At 37.6% G+C, this 15,489-nt stretch overlaps 1 protein-coding gene across 4 annotated transcripts in view; it reads left to right on the top strand.

The window, feature by feature from the left end:
- CDH2 (cadherin 2) overlaps nucleotides 1–15,489 on the top strand; it is a 245,592-nt gene that overhangs the window by 213,095 nt on the left and 17,008 nt on the right. For 2 of the 4 annotated variants that reach the window (XM_003914260.5, XM_009192560.4), the window contains 2 exons: nucleotides 1,627–1,791; nucleotides 12,750–14,150. In XM_003914260.5, the coding sequence (XP_003914309.1) occupies nucleotides 1,627–1,791; nucleotides 12,750–12,956 (372 nt within the window). In that variant the 3' untranslated portion in view covers nucleotides 12,957–14,150. Of the gene's footprint in view, nucleotides 1–1,626; nucleotides 1,792–12,749; nucleotides 14,151–15,489 lie in introns of those variants that run through there. The other 2 variants (XR_001897295.2, XM_009192559.3) reach the window with 1 other exon arrangement.

Here is a 15,489-nt window from a genome sequence, read left to right as displayed (position 1 = left end):
TTACACTAGCTGTGTGACCTTAGGCAAGTTACTCAACCTGTTTCTTCATCTAAAAAGATGATAATAAAACATTCTTCATGGGTTTGTTAAACAGCATTGATAGTGAGAAAACACTTATCAAGAGCCTGGTTTAGTGCCTGGCCCACAGTGAGTATGAAGGTTACTGACCTTTTCCTTCCTTTTGTCTCCTTGTTATTTTAAGCATTCTTCACATTCCTGTCCCTCCAAACTCATTTATCTAGTTCCTTACCTTTAAATCCAACCTTGTAACTCAGTCTTGATTTACTCATAGATGATTGTGAAGAGAGCCAGGCTTTGAAATCTAATACTCTTGGAGTCAGAATCTGTTTCTTAATAGATCTAGGACCATAGGTAACTTACTTGGGGTATTTGAAACTTAGTTTTCTCGTCTCTTAAGTGGAGATAATAAAACTTAGTATCACATGTACTAAGGATGAAATGAGTGAACATATATAAGACACCTAGACCATTGCCAAAACATGGTAAATGTTCAACTGTCTAATAAATCAAAGTCTCCATAGAGATAACTGCAGAAGGTTTTAAAAGCTAGTTTCAGACAGAGAGATGAAGCCTAAACTAAGAATAAAGTATAAGTAAATCTATGCTTTCTGCAAATGTCAGTTTTGAAATGGGAGAATGTTGGGTAAGCTGGGGATATGACATTTTATATCTCCAGAATTCAGGGGTTTGAAAACTACCAAGTAATTTACCCAAACTTAAAATGTGGATGTGTTTCTACATTGTAGTCTGTTTCTTTATACATTCCTGTCCAGCTGTCTGATGCCTGAGCTAAAAATAGTTCTGAGGGCCCAACCTATGGCCAGAGCATCCTTCCTTACAGGTTGTACTTTGCCTCTCTGAAAGTGGACGGACTGTTTTTCCAGGACATTCCCACAAGGCAGCCTTGGAAGAAAATCCGATCTCTCTCTGGCCTAACACCTGTAAACCAGAGGTCAGCGAACTTTTCCTCAGTAGGGCCAGAGAGTAAATAATTTAGGTTTGTGGGCCACATGTATTCCTTGTAGCACATTTTTCTTTGTCATTTTTATTTTAAGTAACTTTTTAAAAATGTAAAAGCTAGTCTTAGAGAAAAATAGGCCACAGGTCACACTGGGCCCGGAGATCGTAGTTTTCTGACCTCTGCTCTCGACTTTGGAAGGGAGAGAGGGAGGGAAGAAGGGTGGCGTGAAACCTTGATGAACTAATGCCTTCCTTTAGGGAAAAGGAAAAATAACCACCCTCATTTTAAAAAAATACTAAAGACAGTAAGTTAGCCCCTTTACTTCTATGGTACAACTATATTGTCTACTCGGTTTCTTAGTTGTTTTATAGTGAGACCTTATCACACTGCTGTTTTTCATTGGAAACTGATGAGGAACATTGTAAAGCAGATGGAGCACAGACTGTAGAAATGAAAAGCACAGAAGAAAGAGCTGTGTGAAAGAAATATTTAATCATAACATGAAAAACTCATAGTGGCAACTTTTCCATTATGTTAAATTTTCCTCATTTCTCTGTGTTCTGAGTATGGGTTTAAAAAGCGAGGTTGTAATTTTCTATCTCGGTGCCCATCTCCCATCGGTTTTTGATTTTGTCTTTTTGCAGGACTACGACTTGAGCCAGCTGCAGCAGCCTGACACTGTGGAGCCTGATGCCATCAAGCCTGTGGGAATCCGACGAATGGATGAAAGACCCATCCATGCTGAGCCCCAGTATCCAGTCCGCTCGGCAGCCCCGCACCCTGGAGACATTGGGGACTTCATCAATGAGGTAGAGAGAGAGACTCGTTCTCTCTATAAGAGTTTTCATTTCATGCTAATGGTTAGATCTCTGTAGGCCACAGATTGCTTGGAATACAGCTATATAGTTCACTAAAACATACTTTTGTTTCTGAAGTTTATCTTCGTGTCAAAGCAAATGTGGCTTCGTTGACAGATAACAAATATAATTGCTTTGATCAACCACAGAGATCTATCAATTAAGATTCTGCATTTGTAAAATGACATACATCATATATTATCAGAATTAGTCACACTGTCTCCAAGGATTTTTCCCCCTAGATTACAAGTAATAAATAGACTAACAATATTATAGTGCATTCTAATTTTATTTATTAGCATTAATAAATATAACAGTAGTTCACTTTAATTTTCCTCACACTGTACCCTTTGAATCCGGCAAATCATGAGAATTCAGTGCCTGCCCAATGACTCCATCAAAAGAGATTAGTTGGAAGAGCTAAATTAAATATTATGTAAGTGATTTAAATACTTGTCTAGTCGAGGAGTTTTAAGAGCTTCTGTAAAAGAAAGCTACTTCTCTGTTGCATATAACAGATATGATTTTCACTGTCAGAATTATTGTGACATTCTTTTATTACTGACCAAGAGTTCTGTTACATTTAATATTTAAGTTTTGAAGTTCAATGATTTATGCTGCGTCTTCTGAACATGTCTATAGTCTTACTATAATTCTTTTGAATTTTTATTGTGAATATAAGAGAACAATACATATCGATGTTGATTGTGAATATGTGGCAGAACTCCTGTTTTCTGGTTGTATCATTGGTGTCTCCAAGATCAGAATAGGTCTCAGTGCGTTACAAAGTGGAACGCATCTGTTGTATACGGCCTTCAGTCATAGGCTGATAAGACTCTTGTATCCTGGGCTTCCTCAAAATTCATATAATATTAAACATAATCTACATTCGATTTTTAGATATACTTATTGCTTGTAGAAAAGTTTTAAAACAAAATTGGAATAGTTGCCTGTCTCTATAACTATCCATTACTTTCTATTCCTAAGATATATGCTGCCTTCTGAACATACATATTCATTTCTGCTAGATAGGTAATAAGGTTAATTTGTAGTTGACATGATTTAAAAACACATGGAAAGCAAAAACAACAGAATGCCAGTAACTCCCTCTATCCACAGAAATATGTCCTGACTTTGCCAGCTAGCTCTTAGTTATATATAGATCCAGTTAGGAGAATTTGCAGAAATTTATACATATATGCCTAGATCTTTTAGAAAAATGTAAGAGTGCCTAATGATTTTATTTCTCATTTCGTGTTTGTCATCATAAGAAATTGTTGAGTTACTCTGATTGTTGTCAATTCAAGATATAGTGAATCTTTTGTCTGTAGGTTTAGGAACTGGATTTAAAAAATTTTTTTTTTAATTTTTATTTTTGTAAAGACGGGGTCTCACCAGCCTGTTTCCCAGGCTGGTCTTGAACTCCTGGGCTCAAATGATCCCCCTGCCTCAGACTTCCAATGTGCTGGGATTACAGGCATAAGCCACTGTGCCCAGCTGGAACCATACTTTTTTGAAGCCAGAATTCTGCCTTAAGTATAATTTAACAAATCCTTACTAAATATTTCTGCCTGTCCCTGAAGTATCAGTATTCTGTGTAATTTCTTTCCATCCCTGATACTCTTCTTTTCTCAGTGCTAAAGATCAAACAGTAAGGTTTATTTATAAGGCTATTGCTCATCTGATTCCTGCCTTCTTCTACCCCTCACCTCCCCACATGCCCCTTCTGTGCTGCAGCCCCACTGAACTATTTGCAGTTCCTCAAAAGCATCACAGTTTTGAATGTACTGTAACTTCGGCAAAGCCCTTACCTGCTTGGCCATCTGCAGGACTCCCACTTCGCCTTCAGGATTCAGCTTGAAACATTTCTCTGCGAGGCCTTCCTTGATGCCTCTGGGAAGGGATAACAAGCTGCCCCTCGGGTCACAGCCCTCACCAGCTGGGGTATAACTGTCAGTATTTCTTTCTCCCACTCAGCATGTGAGTTCTCTCCAGGACAAGCACTGTTCTTGTTCATGTTTTCATAACTTAAACATCTAGTATGTTACCTACCTCTTAGATTATTTTCATTTTCAGGCATTCGAGTGTGCACTCTGGCTAATGTGTAGGGCATGATGCTATAGGCGCCACCCACTTTTCATCTGATTGAGATTCAACAGATACTGAGTCTGGAGCCTTTCATCCTACTTGTCAGATTACATTCAAATTCTGAGTTTATGTTTAAGTGTGTACTTTCTGTGTGTGTGTGTGTTTGTCTATGTCTATGGTCATTGATTTTTTTGTTGTTCTTTGTTTTAACAGTGACTATATCTTCTTCAGTAGATAGAAAAGAACATCTAGTCAGTAAGATTCACTTACCCAACCCTTCTCAGCCACAGTAGGAGGAGTTATAGTGGGAATTTCCATTTGGAATTTTCTTTCTCCTGAACAGTGCTCAGGTACACAGTTTGTTATGGCTGGAGACCATTAACGAACAGGTGTGATTACTTATATGAAAAACGTTGTTCCAAGCAACTGACTGCAAATTGACATCCAGAATACAATCTCTTCATAATTTGAAGATTGTCTGCATATGTGAAAAATGGCTCATTGTGAAAGCATCTTGAGCTCAGTGCAAGATCATCCATTCAGCAAATCACTATCAAACGTCTATGTGTGTAACATAACTGTGCAAGTAATATATAGATAAAAGCATAAATTAGACATCAGTTCTCCTTGTGTGTATACCCAGCTTTGTTGCTAGCACGATATTTGTGCAATGCAAATGTGCCAGCATCCAAAGCCTTATTTTCCAGGCATAGGAGGCCAATTCTGTCTGGTTCTTACTTGGCTTTCCAACTTCATCTCAAGGCCCTCACCACCCAGCATCTTGCAGGCTGTCTACAGAGAACTCTACTTGTCATTCACGATCTCAGCTTACAGTTTCATGCTGGTGCCCATCTGATGTTCTTCCTGTCTAGAATTTCCTTCCCCATTTTTCTAGCATTGGGGGAACTTCATTAAGTATTTACCAACCCAGGAAAGGTCAGGCATACAGAGTATGGGTTAGGCACCATCCACTGGCATCCCATGGTATCCAGAACTCACCTCCCTCAGATCATGGATCCCATGGTTCCATCCTGCCTCCCCCCGAGCCCTTCCGTGTTCCATGGGAAGGGAGACGGGCTTCTCCCTGGAGGGGCAGTATGGGGCACAATGATTTGGTGAACAAGTGAATGGATGAAAGGATCCAATTTGGAAATCATTCCGAAAATGGCAGCTAAATCCGTGAGAGTGTGTGTGTGTGTTTTAAGAGACAGGGTCTCTCTCTGTTGCCCAGGCTGGAGTGCAGTGGCACAGTCATAGCAAACTGCAGCCTCAACCTCCTGGGCTCAAGCCATCCTCCATCCTCAACCTCCCAAAGCGCTGTGATTACAGGTATGAGCCACCACACCTGGCCTAAATCCATGAATTTGAATGTGATTACAAGATAGAGAAATGTGGAGGAGAGGAGGAACCAAATATATTCACCTAGAAATGCCCCTAGAGTTGGAGACAGAAAATCTAAGTATAATAGAAAACAATCAAAATGATAGTTTTAAGGAGATGATGGTCAGTTCTGTGGGACTTTTAAGGGAGATGAAAGTCTAATGTAAGTCAGAAGACCTAAGCCAGTAATAACTCTCCAAAATACCATCTAGACTCTTTCATGCAAGATACATGTTAAGACTTGTTCAGTGTCTTCATTTACTGTACAGACAAAAATGAATACTTGTAGAGTTTTAAAACAGTTGAAAGCACCTAGAAAGAACTCAAGCACATTTTATAAAAATATTTAAAAGGCACACAAATTTATTTATCTGCAGGTCTTATTTGATTTAGCAGAGCACCAAATGTTCCAAAGGAAGAATAATATAGTGATGATTATAATTGGAGTGCTTTTATAGATGTAAGAAATAAGAAAGCTCATGAGAACATTTTCTAGTTTATTTAAATAAGGAATGAATGTTGCCTTGAATCTCAAAAATGATAACTTATTTCCAGTGTGGTAGGCAGAGTAAAATAAGTCACATGTTTTTGAATTTCCACTGTAGAATTTCATTCTGTTTTGAGTTTTTAAACATGACCTTCAGAGAGTGAAAAGTTCAAACAGATTCATTTAATCTCAGCCCAACAGTTAGATATTAACATACCTCCAATAATTTTACTAATACTAATCCTGTATATGTCTTTGTAAAAAGAAATACACTTCTTTATATATATGTGTATTTTTCTGTTCTCACGCTGCTATGAAAAACTGCCAAGACTGGGTAATTTACAAACGAAAGAGGTTTAATGGACTCACATTTCCACAGGGCTGGGAAAGCCTCAGGAAACTTAACAATCTTGCCAGAAGGGAAAGCAAACGCATTCTTCCTCACATGGCGGCAGGATAGAGAATTGCCGAGCAAAGGGAGAAAAGCCTCTTATAAAACCATCAGATCTCATGAGAACGCACTATCGTGAGAGCGGCAGCATGGGGGTAACCGCCCCCGTGATTCAGTTACCTCCCACTGGGTCCCTCTCAAAACATGTGGGGATTATGGGAACTAGGGAACTCTCACAACATGTAGGGATTATGGGAACTAGGGAAGATAAGATTTGGGTGGGGATAAAGTCAAACCATATCACTGTGTGTGCACACACGCACATATACACATATATACATATAAAAATGTTTATTATGTGTGTATATATGTATTCAATAGTATATGAAGTATATTTCTCTACTCAAAAGTATAAAAATCAAGTGAATAATTCTGTTACAAGACCACCTTTTTGTTAATATTGTTTAAAACTTTTGGAAGCTTCTTACAACTTACTTGAAATGCGGTGACTCACGCTTGTAATCCCAGCACTCTGGGAGGCTGAGGCAGGCGGATCACAAGGTCAGGAGATTGAGACCATCCTGGCTAACACGGTGAAACCCCGTCTGTACTAAAAAAAAAATGAAAAAAAAAAATTAGCTGGGCATGGTGGCGGGTGCCTGTAGTCCCAGCTACTAGGGAGGCTGAGGTAGGAGAATGGCGTGAACCTGGGAGGCGGAGCCTGCAGTGAGCCGAAATCGCACCACTGCACTCCAGCCTGGGTGACAGAGCGAGACTCCAACTCAAAAAAAAAAAAAAAAGCTTGTCTTTTTCTCCTATTAATTTAATTTCTCTTTTTTAAAATACCTCATTCTGGTCTTACGGAAGTTGGGCATTTGTGTAAGTTCAAATCTAGCCATCTCACCTAACAGCTCTGTTACCTTGTACAAGGTCAAGATCCTTTTCTTTAACCTTTTCCGTTTTCTTATTTGTAAAATGGGAATAGTAATAGAACCTCCTTTTGAGACTGCAGTGAGAAGTAAATGAGATTATCTTTGTAATGTGCTTGGTATACTGCTTGTCACATAGTAAAAACATCTTAATTATTATTGATGTCATATTAGTAACTATTACAGGTAAATTACCTTTTAGGAGTAAAAGACTTTCTACTGTTCTCTAATTGTAAGAAAACAATTAAAATCCACTCCTTCTGCATCAGAAATTACTTTAAGTAAAAAGAAATTCCCAGAAAGAGGGGTAGTAATGTTGGCCTTGATATGTTCAGTTCTACTGTAATGTAAACATGGTGTACTTTTATATCCACATGTCTTAAATCTAGATTCTAGCTTTTTCTGAAAGGAGTGGATATAAATATGAAGAGGATGCTGAGCAGGAAAAACTATGCCCAGGACAACAATGAATAGTTACCTTATAGAATACCTGTTGAATGTCAGGCAATGTGTTGGACAGCGAGATGTGGATACAAAACAGCCTCTGTAGAAAGGGATGTCACAATCTAGTGTTTTCCAAACAAGATGATAAGAGTAGATGAGGCCGGGCACAGTAGCTCACACCTGTAATCCCAGCACTTTGGGAGGCTGAGGCAGGCAGATCACTCGAGCCCAGGAGTTTTGAGACCCACTTAAGTAACAAGACAAAAAACCCTCTCTACAAAAAATGCAAAAATTAGCTGAGCATGGTGGCATGCGTCTGTAGTCCTAGCTACTCAGGAGGCTGAGGTGGGAGGATCACCTGAGCCCAGGAGGGTCAAGGCTGCAGTGAGCCATGATTGTGCCACTGCACTACAGTCTGGAGTACAGAGTGAGACCCTGTCTCCAAAAATAAAAAATAAAAAAGTAGAAGGGACCAAAGAGACCACAGGAATGACTCCTAGTCATGGCTGGGGAAAAAAGATCTGTGCAGTAGAAGTGATATTTTTAATGAACTTTTGGATGGATGGATGGATGGATGGATGGATGGATGGATATTAATCAAATAAAAAATATAAGAAGTGTAATTCCAAAAAAATGAATAAACAACATAGAAGTGCACAAGAACATGATGCTTCGGGGTTTGGGGGGATTCCCTTTGGGGGTGCATAATTCAGTTGTGGTTGCTGGAGCTGAGAATAGCTGAAACGGAAAAGGTGGGTAAACAGTCTTGGTTCACTGAATGCTTTCTAAAGAGTTTTAAATAATTGTTTTAAAGTGTTCATGCAGCAATTAAAAATCATTTTGCCCATTGCTGGGGGAACTCTTTCATTTGGAAGGAGTCATAGAGAGCAGTCAGAGGTTTTAACTTGGGGGAGTGACATCAAATAATGTTTGAGAGAGAAACCAATAGTTTATAGGAAAGAAGCTGGAATAGTGCTGTAGACAGGAAGACCAGTTAGGCAGGCTTTTTCTCTGGTCCAGGCAGGATGTAGTGATGACCTGCACTAAAGCAGTGGCACTAGGACTGTAGAAGACAGAATGTAAAGGAAACAGTAAGACCTCTTTTCTTTTACATCCCTCATGTGTTCCTCACTGCATAATGTGGGGTTTTATCCTCATAAAAGCATGTCTCCGCCCATAAAGCCTGGGATCAGAAGTCTATAAATACAAGCTCAGCAAGAATTCAGCCAGAGCCAAGCTCTCTCTGCAGAGGAGAAGCCTCAGTCTTTAGAAAATAGTTCAGCTTTATTCAGAATTCAAGATCTACCTCTCCAGGAAAGGTGGAACAAGAGGATACTTTGCTAAATTTAGTCAAACCTAGAGAAACACAGGCGGTTAGTTTGTAAATTTGGTAACAGTACATCCTGTGAAATAATGTTCACATCCAAGAATAAAGGAATCCCATAAGGGAGAACCAGAAGGTTCTGTTGCCCACTGGATTTCTTCTGTACATTCACTCAGATTTCGTGCCTGTTACTGTCAGTTTCTTAGGACTTCAGTGCAATCTTTTTAGAATTACCAAAATATTACCAAGAGTTTATATAATACCTCGTTCAGAAGAGTCATATTTTATTCTCAGATGAAAATCAGTGCTATCCAAGTGGAAGGGATTTAAAGTACTTAACCTGCATAGAAAGCTGGCTTGCCTAAGAACTCTTGAAAAGTTCAGTGATTTTGCCCTTTTGTAATTGTTAAAACATAAGGCAATGCGCTGTGCTCTAGCATAGCACAGTGGTCTCTCTCTAATGGATTTTATGGCCGTAACCTCTTAAAATAAATAAATAAATAAATAAAACAGAGATTTGTAAACTACCAGGATGATCAGAAAGCCAATGCAGGAGCTAAAAAATACAATAGTATTTTGTAGACTCAATAGTAGATATGGGAGTTGATTATCACAAGCATTATATTTATTTTAAGGAATTAAATTAGGTGGCTTAGCCATTTGATGAAGAGTCCTGGGGTCCATGAACACACCAGGGAAGACCAGACCGCTTATTGTGTTTATTCCCTGGACGTAGTAAACACAGGCCATCCCTTTTTTTCTCCTCCAAATCCAGACAAACTTGAGGCCTTGCCATTGACTCTTTAGGGCTAATTTGAGTCTTTTTTTTTTTTTTTCAAATGTGTCATTCTTTTTTTTTCTATTTTTTTTTTTTTTACTATTATACTTCAAGTTCTGAGATACATGGGCAGAATGTGCAGGTTTATTACATAGGTATACACGTGCCACGGTGGTTTGCTGTATCCATCAACCCATCATCTACATTAGGTATTTCTCCTAATGCTATCCCTAATTTGAGTCTTAACCTCTCCATATTTCCACTTTGGTGTTGACATCATAAGGATTGGGCCAGGGCTCTGTGTGTATTTTCACTTAATAATTAAATTGTGGTAAAGCAGATGACCTGAACAAAGTGATCTTAGCCATTGTCTCTGTTGTCTGTATTATAACGCAGTTGTCATAATGAAAATTTAATATTTGTTTCCAGGGACCCATTCTCCTTATCAGGAATTTCCCTGATTTTTCTTGTTTTTTCTTCAAATCCTTCTTGGGCCTACTTGTATGACCCCAAGTCAGACCATGCTGAACTAAGGGAATCCCTATTGCTTAAATTTGCAGATGCTAGACTTTGTAAGGAAGAAGAGTGTAGGCTAATATGTGAATATTAACTCCACAAGGGCAGCCATTGGATCTAGCTCATTAGTAGCTGTGTCTCTACCAGTAAGCAGAATACATTGCAATAATATTAATAGATAATCAACAAATATGTCTTGAATTAATAAACACAAACAAAATGAATGAAGGTGCATTCTTTGGCTTTTGTTAGCTAAGGCGCCAATCACTGACCACTCCAAAATATTGCTGCTTATAATAATGAAGGTTTACTTCTTGCTTAAATTATAAGTCAACTGTAGTCTGTCAGTGACTCAGTTCCTGATCCATATGTTTTCTTTGTTTCAGGATCCAGGCAGATAAACTTCCCATCTGGAGCAGGCCATTCTGGCAGAGGGGGAAAGGAGGATTGGTGGAAGGGTGGAAACACATTAGATAGAGTTCTTGAAGCAGCTACTTTTCACAGCTACTTACACTGCGTTGGCCAGAGCCAGTCAGACAGCCAAGCCTTACAGTGTGGTTGGGAAAGTAAACCCTGACCCCAGAGAGGCACTATGGGAGGGTGGGTGTGTGTTCTGCCTTCGGAAAAAGGGCAGTGAATCACTGAGGGCAGTAACACAATCTACCACAGAAGGGAGTTACAAGTTTTGAGAAATTGTAGGTTGTGGTTCTCAGTCTTAGCAGAATTGCCTTGTAGTTTAGTCTAAAAATAAGATAAAGAAAATCCCATCTAAAATTATTTATGTTGTATATATCAAAGTATTTTGCTGAAACCTGCTTTATTTTATTTTACACAGGCTTTTCTGAAGTATAAATAGTATAAAATGACATGAGGAAAAGTAGCAAAGTACTGCTAAATTTCATGGTTAAGACTGTTAGTAAAGAGGTACCTGAAGATGAGAAAACCGGTCATGTGTACTTTTTTCTCTGATTTTTGATGCTAGTCAGCAGTTGCCATTTTCTTTCTTAAAATATATCTTTACTGTTTTTTATTTTTTCAAATCCCAAGGCAGGACATTTTTCTCTCAAATTTTTAAAAAGTACTAATATTCATTGAGCTCTACATGTGCCAGTCACTGTGGTGAGCCGTCGGGTCCCTTTGTTGCATTTGGTCTTTATAGTAGTCTTATGATGATGATTACAGTTGCAGATGAGGTTATGTGGAGGTTCCACAGCCAGTACTGGGGAGAGCTAAGGTGTCATCTCACAGTCTGATCTCTTAACCACTACACCATACTGATTCTGACCTTAATTTTTTTGCTTTTTCCCTGTTTCTCCTCTGTAACCTTGAAAGGATAGATGAACACGTGGTCATAAAAACCCATGTATGTGCTCATAAAATGCATGTGTATTGGCAGGCTTGATCTCTCAAGTAGGACTGTCTGTGACACGTCTTAGATAGGTGAGGCCATATAAGCCAGGTAGCATTTGACACGTAGAATGTGGAAAAAGGGAATGTTTGTTTTAATGTTAGTATATCTAGGAGTACTGGAATAGAATTGGGAAAAAAAGTTAGAAAATATACCAAAGGACCTAATACTGAATCCTTAGAAGTTTTGCAGAGCATAGAGACTCTAATTGTATATTAAAAAGCATCTGCTTACAAAAGTTACAAATATAGATAGAGAGTAGTTATTTCCTCGTTTCTTTCTTTTTAAAATTCTTTATAAGAACCAGACAAGCGTGTTATTTTAGATTGACAGGAGTCCTCCTCTTTTCAATATTTATACCATGTACAGATACTGGATTATGATATTTCTAGGATTTTTGGAAGTTAGAAGTTACCCTACATTTTAAAATACCAGTTTAAAGTTAATCAATTCATTCCACATTTTATGTTATGTTAATCACACAAATGATTTTATGAGTACCTCCCTTTATGTAGTAATCACATCTGACCCGTCTTCAGTCTTCCTTTGATGTCCTTCCAAAATTAGGTCAAATACAATGCTACTTTCTCTTTGAACTCCTAGCTCTTAATGCTGATCTGAATTTTTTTTCCCCACAACCTGATGGTTTTTGCTTTGACTTCACAGTTTTGTCACTTGTCATTTGCTTCACACAGTAGTAGTACCTGTTAGGCTAGATTGTAAGCCTAGGGAGGGACACGGACCATATGGTACTCATTTGTATGTCTCTTGTATTTCACTGAGGTGCTTTTTTAAATTTAATCTAGCAGTGCTGCTCTATATATTATGTTATTTAAGATCCTTCCTTCTCTGCCTCAAGCAGAGCCATTCATTTCTGCCACCTGTCCAACTTATTACTCAGTTAACCCCCTCCCTTCATAAGTCTTGGCCTCCCTGAGCTTGACTGCTTAGCGTTGTTTCTTTGCACAGGAAAGATGTAAGTTAATTTTTATCTAACTTTCAAATGGTTATATCCGCAGTTTCCATGTGTTGAATATGTGGTCTGTAAATGAAAATTTACAAACAAGTGTGTGTTTGATCCCATGAATTCATTAGGATCTGCTTGTGGTTTTGTAAATTGTAACCCTCTCTTAATTCTTTCATTCTTTGTGTTTCCAAATTGCAGGGCCTTAAAGCGGCTGACAATGACCCCACAGCTCCACCATATGACTCCCTGTTAGTGTTTGACTATGAAGGCAGTGGCTCCACTGCTGGGTCCTTGAGCTCCCTTAATTCCTCAAGTAGTGGTGGTGAGCAGGACTATGATTACCTGAACGACTGGGGGCCACGGTTCAAGAAACTTGCTGACATGTATGGTGGAGGTGATGACTGAACTTCAGGGTGAACTTGGTTTTTGGACAAGTACAAACAATTTCAACTGATATTCCCAAAAAGCATACAGAAGCTAGGCTTTAACTTTGTAGTCTACTAGCACAGTGCTTGCTGGAGGCTTTGGCATAGGCTGCAAACCAATTTGGGCTCAGAGGGAATATCAGTGATCCATACTGTTTGGAAAAACACTGAGCTCAGTTACACTTGAATTTTACAGTACAGAAGCACTGGGATTTTATGTGCCTTTTTGTACCTTTTTCAGATTGGAATTAGTTTTCTGTTTAAGGCTTTAATGGTACTGATTTCTGAAACGATAAGTAAAAGACAAAATATTTTGTGGTGGGAGCAGTAAGTTAAACCATGATATGCTTCAACACGCCTTTGTTACATTGCATTTGCTTTTATTAAAATACAGAATTAAACAAACAAAAAAAACTCATGGAGCGATTTTGTTACCTTGGGGGATGAGACCATGAGATTGGAAAATGTACATTACTTCTAGTTTTAGACTTTAGTTTTCTTTTTTTTCCACTAAAATCTTAAAACTTACTCAGCTGGTTGCAAATAAAGGGAGTTTTCATATCACCAATTTGTAGCAAAATTGAATTTTTTCATAAACTAGAATGTTAGACACATTTTGGTCTTAATCCATGTACACTTTTTTATTTCTGTATTTTTCCACTTCACTGTAAAAATAGTATGTGTACATAATGTTTTATTGGCATAGTCTATGGAGAAGTGCAGAAACTTCAGAACATGTGTATGTATTATTTGGACTATGGATTCAGGTTTTTTGCATGTTTATATCTTTCGTTATGGATAAAGTATTTACAAAACAAAGTGACATTTGATTCAATTGTTGAGCTGTAGTTAGAATACTCAATTTTTAATTTTTTTAATTTTTTTATTTTTTATTTTCTTTTTGGTTTGGGGAGGGAGAAAAGTTCTTAGCACAAATGTTTTACATAATTTGTACCAAAAAAAAAAAAAAAAAAGGAAAGGAAAGAAAAAGAAAGGGGTGGCCTGACACTGGTGGCACTACTAAGTATGTGGTTTTTTTAAAAAAATGGAAAAAAAAAAGCTTTTAAACTGGAGAGACTTCTGACAACAGCTTTGCCTCTGTATTGTGTACCAGAATATAAATGATACACCTCTGACCCCAGCGTTCTGAATAAAATGCTAATTTTGGATCTGGTGACTGGTTTGAACTTTTTCTTTTCTACTTAAGCTGCTTTGAATGTTGCAAAAATCCCAAGTACTGGAGAACAACAGTACAAAAAGTATGTATTTGTTCTTGCACTATTCACCATTGAATCGCGTAGCATGGCAACCATGTACGGTGTGCAGCAGAAAGAATCATTTTGGACCTTCCCATCATCATAGAAGAAAAACATCAAGTGATTCAGGAATAGATCCTACTGGTGGTGATAGAAAAATCTTCAGTGAACTTCAGTGTCAATTCTTAATATAACTTAATATAACTCGTGTTTTAATTGGTTTCTGCTCAAGCTAATTGTTATGTTGCTAGGCCTTTCCCATTAAAGCCACCACCATAAGGGAAACTTCAGTAAAGTGGGTTATGGGACTGAACCTGGAACCTGCAGTGGACACCTGGAATTCTTGTGCAATTCATTGAAGCCACTGTTTTATGTACTTAGTGAAACACACTTAGATTTGACTGGCTTTTATCCATTGACTTGATCATTTGCTGCAGTTTGATATAGTAATGGTTGCAGAGGACAACAAAAGGAAACAATCTTGCTAAATTTTGTAAAATTGTTTATGTATCTTACTAAGATTCATTCTGAATTTTAAGAGGCAAAGAAATTCTCACTTGTATTTATCTGTTTGTTTCTTAATCATTATCACACCGTACAGTCTTATACTATACACTTTGAAAACACTTATATAATATACCTCCTCTAATTAACTGTATTTTTTGCTTAACATAGACAGTGGAATTTACTTTTCTATTGATTCATTTTGTAGGCAATACTTTCTTGTTACTTTTCTAATCATTAAATGCCAGAGCTTGCCTCTGGGATTTTCCGTAATGAAACTTATTAAATTTGCTAATCAGAATAGTCTTTTCTAAAATTGATTCTTAGACTGTGCCTCCATGCTGTTGTACATCCAAATGAAACAACTATATTTTCAGATTCATACATTGTAACACTTAACGTTTATACCATTTAGATAAACACTGTTTAAATTATTTTCTTATGGTTGATGTACAATTCACAGGCCATATATCTACTGTGTATATATATAAACTTTAAGTGTTTGTAAGGTTTAATATATACACAACCAATAAATGTAAATGTTAATTTTTGTAGGCATACACAACTGTATTTTCTTTGTAAAAACATTCTTTTTATATATAAAAAAAACTAGGAAACTAATAAAAAATGGAAACTCCCTGCCATGCTACAGAAGTAATTTCTGTTTAGCTGGTTGATCTAGTTTCTAGTCCTTCCAAAAAGCATTTTTACACACACATGTCCATAATGATTTTCTTTCGTTTTTATGAAAAT

This window comes from Papio anubis, chromosome 19 (assembly GCF_008728515.1).
Source record: "Papio anubis isolate 15944 chromosome 19, Panubis1.0, whole genome shotgun sequence".
NCBI classification, from domain to species: Eukaryota; Metazoa; Chordata; class Mammalia; order Primates; family Cercopithecidae; genus Papio; species Papio anubis.
This window is presented reverse-complemented; position numbering and strand designations above follow the sequence as displayed.